The following is a 12204-nucleotide window of genomic DNA, read 5'->3' on the forward strand; positions in this document are numbered from 1 at the left end:
ACTTACAGTGACACTTATTAAATTGATCTGTAATGGTCTAGCCACCTATATATGAAATCACTGAGAGTAACAAACTATGTCTTATTCAACTGGGTGATATCAATGTCTTTGACAGGTTTGACATCAATAGTTTTCCATGTGCATTTAAAAAATTTTTTTTACATTTATTTGTTTTTGAGAGACAGAGACAGAGCACAAGTGGGGGAAGGGCAGAGATAGGAGACACAGAATCCCAAGCAGGCTCCAGGCTGTGAGCTGTGAGCACAGAGCCTGACATGGGACTTGAACCCACAAACTGGGAGATCATGACCTGAGCCGAAGTCGGATGCTCAACCAACTGAGCCACCCAGGCGCCCTTCCATGTGCATTTTGAATGGGATAAATAAAAAAGATTAAGCTTATAATGCACTTAAAACTTTTCCCCTTTGTTTTAAAGACAAAACTGTTTCTAATAACTGAAGGCAGCACCTATTAGGAATAGAAGAACTAAGTAAATGGAACCAAAGAACAATGTGACTGACTTTGTCCTCTTGGGCCTCACACAGAATCCAAAGGAACAGAAAGTACTTTTTGTTATGTTCTTGCTCTTCTATATTTTGACCATGGTGGGCAACCTGCTCATTGTCTTGACTGTTTCTTTTAGTAAGACCCTGGACTCACCTATGTACTTTTTTCTTGCTAGCTTATCATTTATGGATGTCATTTATTCATCATCTATTTCTCCTGAACTGATTTCAAATTTGTTCTTTGGGGAAAATACCATATCCTTTCATGCTTGTATGACCCAGCTATTTACAGAGCACTTTTTTGGTGGATCAGAGGTCTTTCTTCTGCTGGTGATGGCCTATGACCGCTATGTGGCCATCTGTAAGCCCTTGCATTATTTGATTGTCATGAGGCAATGGGTGTGTGTTGTGCTCCTGGTAGGGTCCTGGGTTGGGGGTTTTATGCATTCAGTAATTCAACTTAGCACTATTTATGGGCTCCCATTCTGCGGTCCCAATGTCATTGATCATTTTTTCTGTGACATGTACCCATTACTGAAACTGGTCTGTACTGACACCCGTGTCATTGGTCTGTTAGTGGCGGCCAACGGAGGACTGATCTGCACAATTGTGTTTGTGCTCTTGCTCATCTCTTATGGTGTCATCTTGCACTCTCTAAAGAACCTTAGTCCGGAAGGGAGGCGGAAAGCCCTCCAGACCTGTGGTTCCCACATCACTGTGGTGGTCTTCTTCTTTGTGCCCTGTATTTTCATGTACGTGAGACCTGCTAAGACCTTCCCTATTGACAAATCATTGAGTGTGTTTTATACAGTCATAACCCCCATGCTGAACCCCCTGATCTACACTCTGAGAAATTCTGAGATGACAAATGCTATGAAGAAACTCTGGAGGAGAAATGTCACATATTGTAGTAAATGAGCACATCATCCACCATGAAGAGAGTTATTTGACATCAGGGTTCATTTCTTTAGAATTCAGAAGTCTTCTAAAATATGATTCTGACTTTCCTTTCTTCAAAGAATTTATGATAATTAATGAATGAAGTAGATGACTATGCTGTAATAAGTGCCCCTCCCTGCTAGAATGTAAGGTCTATATCATATTGTAGATCTCTTCACTTAGGAATGAGTAATGGCTTTCCAGCAACAAATCCATAAGAGGTAATGAATTTGTGAGGAAATTTTTATACGATTACACTAAGTTTTAATCATTTATGCACTTATATTTTATATATTTTCTGAGACTTAGTATTATTTTTAATTAGATTCTTGTCATAGAATTGTTTTTGTTATACTATTTAAAATATTTAATGATGTATAAGATGTCTTCTTTATTAAATTTCAGTTGTCTTATATAAGAAAAGTTGAAGTGTAACAGGTTATAATAGCAAAAATGAAAACCTTACAGAATAGGATAAATTTCCTACTTATCTCTCAGCATGGTCTCTAGTCCTCCCCCTTAGAGGCATCACTTAATCAGTTTCTTCAAATTAATCAGGCAATAATCTTTACAAATGCATGTGCAAATGCAAATACACATATGTGTGTTTTTTCTGTATATGTAAATGATTGCTTTTACTATGCACAATTTTTAAAAAATAAGATTTTCATTTTGCAATAGTTTTTATTTTCTTATTTAATTGAAGTATAGTTGACATACTTTATTAGGTTTTGTGTACAACGTAGTGCTCTGACAGTTACAGGCATGACAGAAAGCTCACCATGATAAGTACAGTTACCATCTGTCACCACACAAAAGTTTTACAACAGTATTTACTGTATTTCCTATGTTGTACTGTACCCTTTGACTTATATATTTTATAAGTGGAAGTTTGTACTTCTTAATCACCTTTACCTATTTCGCCCATCCCCGCTGGTAATCATCACTTTGTTCTGTGTATTTGAGTCTGTTTCTGTTTATTTGATTTTTTGATTTTACATGTAAGTGAAATTATCTGCAACGTTGAAGATATTCCATACCAGTCCATGAAGATCTAATTCTTAGCTTTTTTTTTTGTACTAGGTAATACACCCTTATAAATATATACTAAAATTAATGTATGCATTTCCCTTCGGATTGTTCCTAACCTTTTTGTATGACAAAGAATTTTGCAATAAATGCATGTCTTTGAAGAGGTGAAAATATGAGTTGCTAGGAGAGGAATTATTGATATGTGTGTTTGAGTCAGTGATCAGGGAGTTAAATGTTGATATTTGTAGTTATTACCAAACTGAGGTTCTACTAACAGCCACACTGCTGCTCACAGTCCGTAAGTTCTTTCCACATTCTCAACCACCTGTACCTAATAAATATTTAAGGAATAGAACAATCTGATTAAAGGTATTTTATTTCATTTTGATAGTTTAACCAAAATCCTTTTTCTTTCAAAATCTTTTGGTATAATTGAATTGGAGCATTTTCTCATATTTAATATGGTATGTATTTAGTTTTCTGTGGATAGTCTACTAATATCTTTCTCTGGTATTTTCCTTGCTGATTTTTATGCACTAAAGATGTGATCCATTTTACTATTGTATAAGTAATTATTATTTTTCTGGCTTGTGATATTTTTAACTTTTTTATTCTATTTTTTTTAAGTTCATTTATTTTGAGAGAGATTGAGAGCAAACAGGGGAGGGTCAGTGAGAAAGAGGAAGAGAGAGAGAGTATCCCAAGCAGTGCAGAGACCAGTCCCAGGGCTCGAACCCACAAACTGAGATCATGACCTGAGCCAAAATCAAGAGTTGAACGCTTAACCAACTGAGCCATCCAGGCACCCCTTAACTTTTTTTATACTATGTAGAATACTTCTGTCATGTAAACAATTTTGTCTTACATTTTATATTTAATATATATATTTTTGTATCTTGCTTAAAAAGACTTTCCTCACTTCATTCATACCAAAGTATTCTTCAACTGTTTTTTTAGCACTTAATTTTTAAGCTCTTTTTTTGGTTCTATATTAAAACTGTTGATCCATTGGGAACTTATTTTGATATAGGAGTTAAATAAGGATTGAATTTTAGTTGTGTTTCTTAATTTTAGTAATTTTTTTTATAGTCACATAATTATCTTTTTACCATTGATTTGAAATCCTCTTATATTCTAACATCTCATTTGTGTACCCAATTCAGGATGATTCTGTTTCATTGATCTCTTTATTCATGTCCCAAATGACACACAATATAATTTTCATGATATATAACACATTTTGACATGTGATGAGACTAGTGGTGTCTCATTTCTGTTCTTTTTCAGATTTATGCCTTGTCTTGCATATTTATGTTTTGAATTCAAGTTTAAAATAAGTTTACATGTAAATAAGATAAATCATATAAGTTTAACATTAAAATAAGTTTAGAATGAAGTTAAACAGGTTTAAAATAGTTTGGTTACAAAACAAAAGTCAGTTATTAATTTAGGAAGTTTACTGCTTCCGAGTGCTGAGAACTGTTATCCCCGAGCAGGTCTTGACATTTAACAGGTCATCTCTCCTGCCCTTGGGTACTGCTTCCATTTTCCGCCTGTGTGACTTCTCCCTTCTAGAAGTCTGCTGTTCTTCCTCCATGACCCGTAAAATGTTGCCTGGCACTTTTGCTGTAAGAAAACCATCTCTCTGAGGAAGTACATGACTTAAGTCTTTGCTGAGCATCCATGTGGCCATCTGCAAACCCTGGCACCATGACATCATCACGAGTGACAGGGATATGACTTCCTCTTTCAGGTGACATGTAGTAGAGGCTTTGTCCTTACAACCATTTAGGTCCTCTTCACAGTGTGGCTGCGTGCAGGTGGCTCCAATGTCATAGACCATTCGTGTGTGGTATAAACCCTTTGTTGAAACTTGTCTGCATGGACACAATTATACCCTTGGTCTTTTTTGTTGCTGTCAACAGTGGGTTCATCTGCCTGTTAAAATTTTCCTCTTGAAAGTCTTCTTGGTGGTCATTATATGCTTCCTGAGGACTGGTAGCTTGGAGGAAAGACAGAACTGTGTCCATTTGTGTCTCTCATGTCACTGTGGTGGTCTTAGTATTGTGTTCTGCATATTTATATATTTGTACCCAATCACCATCTTTTCCACTGATTAAGTCGTGGCTGTGTTGTATACCATGGTGTCACCATGGTGACTCCCTTGTTAAACTTCTTAATGTGTGCACTCAGAAACTTGGAGGTGAAAAATGCCTTGAGGAAGTTCTCGTGGAAAAAAGTAACTTTCAAAGATATCCATAACTTCATAAAATATGTTTGTCTTTTTAATGGAAAAAGAGATAAAAAGATAATTTCTATGGTGCAGAGACACATGAACGCTATTCGTTATAAGTGCGTTTGTTGTAACATACAGACACTATGAATAAAGATCCAGGTAGGGAATTATATATCATTTAAAAAATATCCTATTTAGGTTTATGTATGTCTAATTGATTGTCAAAGTTCAATGTACTGTGAGAATTTAGAGTTCTTGGGGCGCATGGGTGGCTCCGTCGGTTAAGTGCCAACTTTGGCTCAGGTCGTGATCTTGCAGTTCATGATTTAGAGCCTCGCATCGGGCTCTGTGCTGATATCTCAGACCCTGGAGCCTGCTTCAGATTCTGTGTCTCCCTCTCTCTGCTCCTTCCTCACTTGTGCTCTCTCAAAAATAAATAAACATTAAAAAAATTAAAAAAAAAAGAGTTCTTGTAAAATGCAGATTATCAGGACACAACTCTGGAGATTTTAATTTAGTAGTTTTATTTTTGGATGACATATCTACTTTTGGACAAATTACCCAGGTGTATTTTTGCATACACCCTAGGTATTGTGCTATAATTTATGTGAACATCATGAACCTAGTTCTTTAAACAATTTTTATATATATAGCAATTTATATATATATAGCAATTTATATATATAGCAATTTATATATATATAGCAATTTATATATATATATATATATATATATATATATATATATATATATATATTTTAATTCCAGTGTTAAGACACAGTGTTATATTAGTTTCAGGTGTATAATGCTGTGGTTCAACAATTGTATACATTGCTCAATGCTTGTCACGATAAGTGTACTCTTGATCCCCTTCACCTGTTTCACCCCTTGTCCCACTCACCTCTCCTCTGGTAACCATCATTTCTCTGTATTAAAGAGTCCATCTTTTTTATCTCTTTTTTCCCAATTCTCATTTGTTTTCTTTCTCGAATTCCACATATAAGTGAAATCATATGGTTTTTGTCTTTCTCTGACTAACTTATATCACCTAGCATTATACCCTCTAACACACATACCATCTATGTGTTGCAAATGGCAAGATTTCATTCTTTTTTATGACTGAATAATATTCCATTGTATACACATACCACATGTGTATCCATTCATCTGTCAATGGACACTTCCATAATTTGGCTATTGTAATAATGCTGCAATAAACACAGGGGTAAATATATCATTGCAAATTAGTGTTTTTGTGTTCTTCATGTAAATAGCCAGTAGTGGAAATAGTACTGAGTCATATGGCAATTCTATTTTTAATTTTTTGAGGAGCCTCTATACTGTTTTCCAGAGTGGCTGCACCAGTTTGCATTCTCACCAACAGTGCACAGCATTCCCTTTTCTCCACATCCTTGCCAACACTTGTTTCTTTTGTTTTGATTTTAGCCATTCCGATAGGTGTGAGGTTATATCTCTTCGTGGTTTCGATTTGCATTGGCCTGATGATAAGTGATGTTTAGCATCTTTTCATGTGTCTATTGGCCATCTGGATGTCTTCTTTGGACAAATGTCTGTTCATGTCTTCTGCCTATTTTTATTTGGATTATTTGTTTTTTGGGTGTTGAGTTGTGTAAGCGCTTTATATATTTTGGATACTAACTTATTATTGGATATGTCATTTGCAAGTATCTTTTCTCATTCAGAGGTTGTCTTTTAGTTTTGTTGATTGTTTCTTTCCCTGTGCGGAAGATTTTTATTTTGATATCGTCCCACTAGTTGATTTTTGCTTGTCTCCCTTGCCTCAGGAGATATATCTAGAAAATGTTGCTACAGTCAATGCCAGAAAAATTACTGCCATTGCTCTCTTCTAGGGTGTTTTTTGGTTTCAGGTCTCACATTTAGATCTTTAACCCATTTTGAGTTTATTTTTGTGTATGGTGTAAGAAAGTGGTCCGGTTTCATTCTTTTGCATGTAGTTTCTGCCGAGTTTCTAGCACCATTGTGGAAGAGACTCTCTTTTTTTCCATTGCATATTCTTGCCTCCTTTCTTGTAGATTGATTGCCCAAATAATCATGGGTTTATTTCTGGGCTCTTTATTATGTTCTATTGATATATGGTTGTGTGTGTGTGTGTGTGTGTGTGTGCGCGCACGCGCCAGTATTAAACTGTTTTCATTGCTACAGCTTTGTAGTGTATCTGCATATGGGGGCTTGTGATACATCCAGTTTTGTCCCTTTTTTTTCAAGATTGCTTTTGCTAATGTGGGTCTCTTGTGGTTCTATACAAGACTTGTTCTAGTTCTATGAAAAGTGCTGTTGGTATTTTGATACCAATTGTATTAAATGTGTAGGTTGCTTTGGGTAGTATGGACATTTAAACAATATTTCTTCTCCCCATCCATGAGCATGAAATATCTTAACATTTCTTCAATTTTTTCATCAGTATTATATAGTTTTAAGAGTACAGGTATTTTACCTCCCGGGTTGAGTTTATTCCTAGGTATTTTATTATTTTTGATGCAGTTGTAAATGGGGCCGTTTCCTTAATTTCTATTTCTGCTACCTCATTATTAGTGTATAGAAATGCAACCGGTTCCTGTACATTGGTTTTGTATCCTGCAACTTCAGTGAATTAGTTTATTAGTTCTAGTAGTTTTTTTAGTGGAGTCTTTAGGGTTTTCATATGTATAATGACATATCATCTGCAAATAGTGAAAGTTTTACTTCTTCCTTACCAATTTGGATCCTTTTTTTTTTCTTTTTGTTTTTGATTTCTGTGGCTATGACTTTCAGTGCTATATTGAATACAAGTGGTGAGAGTGGACATCCTTGTCTTGTTCATGATCTTAGGGGATAAGCTCTCCACTTTTCACCATAGGGTATGATGTTAGCTGTGGATTTTTCAGGTAAGGCCTTTATTATGTTAAGGTATGCTCCCTTTAAATACACTTTGTAGAGGGTTTTTATCATGAATGAATGTGGCACTTTGTCAAATGCTTTTTCTGCATCTATTTAAATGATCACATAGTTTTTATCCTTTCTCCTGTTGTGATGTATTGTGGATTGATTTATGAATGTTGAACTACTTGATCATACAGAATGATTTTCCAAGTGATTTATTTATTTATTTAATTATTGTTAGATCAGGATTGCTAATATTTTGTTGAAGATTTTTGCATCTATGGTTATCAGGGATATTGACCTGCAGATATGTTTTTTATAGTGTCTTTATCTGGTTGTGGTATGAGGGTAATGCTGGCCTCATAGAATGAATTTGAAAGCTGTCGTTCTTTTTCTGTTTTTTGGAGTCGTTTGAGAAAAATAAGTATTAACTTATCTTTAAAAAAATTTTTTTAATGTTTATTCATTTTTGAGAGAAAGACAGAAGGCGAATGGGTGAGGGGCAGAGAGAGATCGGGAGAAACAGAATCTGAAACAGGCACCAGGCTGAGAACTGTCAGCACAGAGCCTGACCCAGCGTTCAAACTTAGGAAGTGGGAAACCCTGACCTGGGCCGAATCAGATGCCTAATGGACTGAGCCATCCGGGAGCCCCTGTATTAACTCTTCTTCTTCTTTTTTTTTTTTCAATGTTTATTTATTTTTTTTGGGACAGAGAGAGACAGAGCATGAACGGGGGAGGGGCAGAGAGAGAGGGAGACACAGAATCAGAAACAGGCTCCAGGCTCTGAGCCATCAGCCCAGAGCCCGACGCAGGGCTCGAACTCACGGACTACGAGATCGTGACCTGGCTGAAGTCGGACACTTAACCCACTGTGCCACCCAGGCGCCCCTTAACTCTTCTTTAAATGTTTGATAGAATTCACCTGTGAAGTCACCTGGTCCTGGACTTTTGTTTGTTGGGAGTGTTTTGATTACTGATTCAACTTCATTGCTTGTAATTAGTCTGTTCAAATTTTCTATTTCCTCCTGATTTGGTTGTGGGAGGTTTATATGTGTCTAGGGATTTATCCACTTTTTCTAGGTTGTCCAATTTGTTGGCATATAATTTTTCATAATATTCTCTTATAATCCTTTGTATTTCTGTGCTGTTGGTTATCATTTGTCCGCTTTCATTTCTGACAGTAGGTACTTATTGCCATTTTGTTACTTGTTTTGTGATTGTTTTTGTGATTCTTCTCTGTTCCTTTCTTCTGCTCTCTTCTGTCATGGTTTGTTGGCTTTCTTTAGCGATCTACTTGGATTTCCCTCTCTTTATTTTTTCCATCTTTATTACCAGTTTTAGATGTGTGTTTATCATTAGGTTTATATATAACATTTAGGCTTCTAGCTGTCTATATTAAGTTAATTTTTAGGGTTTAACCCTTTGTAGAAAACTAAATTTTTACTCCCCTCCCAGCCATGTTTTAGGTATATGCTGTCATATTTTCATCCTTTTTTTTTCTTTGTGTGTGAATCCCTTGGATGATTTTTACAGATATACTTAATTTACTGCTTATGGAAGTTACCTTAGTTTATAAATTTAGCTTTAAAACTGTGGCAGGTATACCTAACAGATTTACGATTTAACCATTTTTAAGTTCACGGTTTGGTGGCATTAATTCACTTTAATGAATGATGTAACAACATCAACACCATTCGACTCCAGTACCTCTTCATCTTCCCAAACTGAAACTGGACACCCATTAAATATTAATTTGCCATTACCCTTCCCGGAGTCCTAGGCATCCACCATTCTACATTCTGTTAATTTGATGCCGTAAGTAACACATGTAAGTGGAAGCATACAATATTTCTCCTTTTGTGACTGCCTTATTTCACTTAGAATAATGTATTGTAGGTTAATGAATGTTTTGGCATGTGTCAGAATTTCCCTCATATTTAAGGCTGAATAATATTTCACTGTGTCCATATGTCTCATTTTTTTGATACATGTATCTATCTGTGGATTCTTTGGTTGCTTCTCCTTACTGATTGTTGTGAATACCACCATGGAGATGAGTGTAGAAATATTTGTTTGAATTCCTGATTTCCATTATTTTGGGTATATACCTAAAAGTAAAATTGCTAGATCATATAATTAATCTTTAAGTTTTTGAGTAACTACAATAACATTTTCCATAGGAGCCACATCGTTTGCCATTCTCACCAGTAATGCACAATTATGCCATGTTCTCCATAGTCTCTCTTACATTTGTGTGGTGTGTGTGTGTGTGTGTGTGTGTGTGTGTGTGTGTGTGTATCTGTTAATAGTTACCTTAATGGGTCTGAAGTGGTATTTCATTATGGTTTTGAAATGCATTTCCTAATGATTAGTGAGGCTGAGATCTTTTCATGTGCTTACAGGTATATCTTTATATATCTTTTTCTGAGAAATGTCTATTCAAGTCCTTCATTTTTAATCAAGTTGTTTCTTTCATTGTGTTTTTAGATGTAGAAGTTCTTTTTTAAAAAAAATTTTTTTTCAACGTTTATTTATTTTTGGGACAGAGAGAGACAGAGCATGAACAGGGGAGGGGCAGAGAGAGAGGGAGACGCAGAATCGGAAACAGGCTCCAGGCTCTGAGCCATCAGCCCAGAGCCTGACGCGGGGCTCGAACTCACGGACTGCGAGATCGTGACCTGGCTGAAGTCGGACGCTTAACCGACTGCACCACCCAGGCGCCCCAGATGTAGAAGTTCTTTATGTACTCTGGATATTAGTATCTAATCAAATATATTATTTGCAAATATTTTCTCCAATTCTGTCAATTACCTTTTTACTCTGTTGGTGTTGCTTGATGCACAAAAGTGCCTAAAATTGATCAAGTATAATTTATCTATTCCTTTTTGGCCTGTGCCTTTGGTATCATACTCAAGAAATTACTGCCAAATCCAATGTCATGTTTATTATTCTATGTTTTTTAATAACAGTGGTATAGTCTTAGCTAGATCTTAAGTCTTTGGTCCATTTTGAGTTAAATTTTATATATGGTATATATTAGGATTCAAATTCATGACTATGTGGAGATGAAGTGTCACAGCACCATTTTTTGAACTGTCTTTAACCCACGAATACTCTTGACCCCCTTGTTGAAAATCATTTGAATATGTATGCAAAGCTTTATTTCTAGACTCTGTGTTTTATTCATTAGTTTATCTGTTTTTATGTCAACACCATATTGTTTTGATTATGATAACATTGTATTAAGTTTAGAGACAGGAGAATTTTCTGACTTTGTTCTTTTTGTTTCATTTTGCTTTGTTGTAAATATTAGCTTGGCTGTTTTATTCTCAGTTTATTCTTGGTTCTTAAGAGTCTCTCATGGTTTGCCTCCTTCCCCTCTGTAACTTTTTTTTGCCCCCTTCCCCTCCCCTATGGGTTTCTGTTAAGTTTCTCAGGATCCACATAAGAGTGAAAACATATGGTATCTGTCTCTCTCAGTATGACTTATTTCACTTAGCATAACACTCTCCAGTTCCATCCACATTGCTACAAAAGGCCATATTTTATTGTTTCTCATTACCAAGTAGTATTCCGTTGTATATATAAACCACATCTTCTTTATTCATTTGTCAGTTGATGGACATTTAGGCTCTTTCCATAATTTGGCTATTGTTGAAAGTGCTGCTATAAACATTGGGGTACAAGTGCCCCTATGCATCAGCACTCCTGTATCCTTGGGTAAATTCCTAGCAGTGCTATTGCTGGGTCATAGGGTAAGTCTATTTTTAATTTTTTGAGGAACTTCCATGCTGTTTTCCAGAGCAGCTGCACCAGTTTGCATTCCCACCAACAGTGCAAGAGGGTTCCCATTTCTCCACATCCTCTCCAGCATCTGTAGTCTCCTGATTTGTTCATTTTAGCCACTCTGACTGGCATGAGGTGATATCTCAGTGTGGTTTTGATTTGTATTTCCATGATGAGGAGCGATGTTGAGCATCTTTTCATGTGCCTGTTGGCCATCTGGATGTTTTCTTTAGAAAAGTGTGCATTCATGTTTTCTGCCCATTTCTTCACTGGGTTATTTGTTTTTCGGGTGTGGGGTTTGGTGAGTTCTTTATAGATTTTGGATACTAGGCCTTTATCCGATATGTCATTTGCAAATATCTTTTCCCATTCCGTTGGTTGCCTTTTAGTTTTGTTGATTGTTTCCTTTGCAGTGCAGAAGATTTTTATCTTCATGAGGTCCCAATAATTCCCGTGCCTTTGGAGATGTGTCAACTAAGAAATTGCTGCAGCTGTTATCAAAGAGGTTTTTTCCTGAATTCTCCTCTAGGGTTTTGATGGTTTCCTGTCTCACATTCAGGTCCTTCAGCAATTTTGAGTTTATTTTTGTGAATGGTGTAAGAAAGTGGTCTAGTTTCATCCTTCTGCATGTTGCTGTCCAGTTCTCCCAGCACCATTTGTTAAAGAGACTGTCTTTTTTCCATTGGATATTCTTTCCTGCTTTGTCAAAGATTAGTTGGCCATACTTTTGTGGGTCCAATTATGGAGTCTCTATTCTATTCCACTAGTCTGTGTGTGTCTGTTTTTGTGCCAATACCATGC

At 36.0% G+C, this 12204-nt stretch overlaps 1 protein-coding gene across 1 annotated transcript; it reads left to right on the plus strand.

The window, feature by feature from the left end:
• The first annotated feature begins 491 nt into the window (after nt 1-491).
• Nucleotides 492-1424, plus strand: LOC125176737 (olfactory receptor 4A47). Its single transcript, XM_047878538.1, has one exon. It carries the CDS (start codon nt 495-497, stop codon nt 1422-1424), a length of 930 nt encoding a protein of 309 aa, XP_047734494.1. The 5' UTR covers nt 492-494.
• The last annotated feature ends 10780 nt before the right edge of the window (nt 1425-12204 follow it).

This window comes from Prionailurus viverrinus, chromosome D1, assembly GCF_022837055.1.
Source record: "Prionailurus viverrinus isolate Anna chromosome D1, UM_Priviv_1.0, whole genome shotgun sequence".
Lineage (NCBI taxonomy): Eukaryota > Metazoa > Chordata > Mammalia > Carnivora > Felidae > Prionailurus > Prionailurus viverrinus.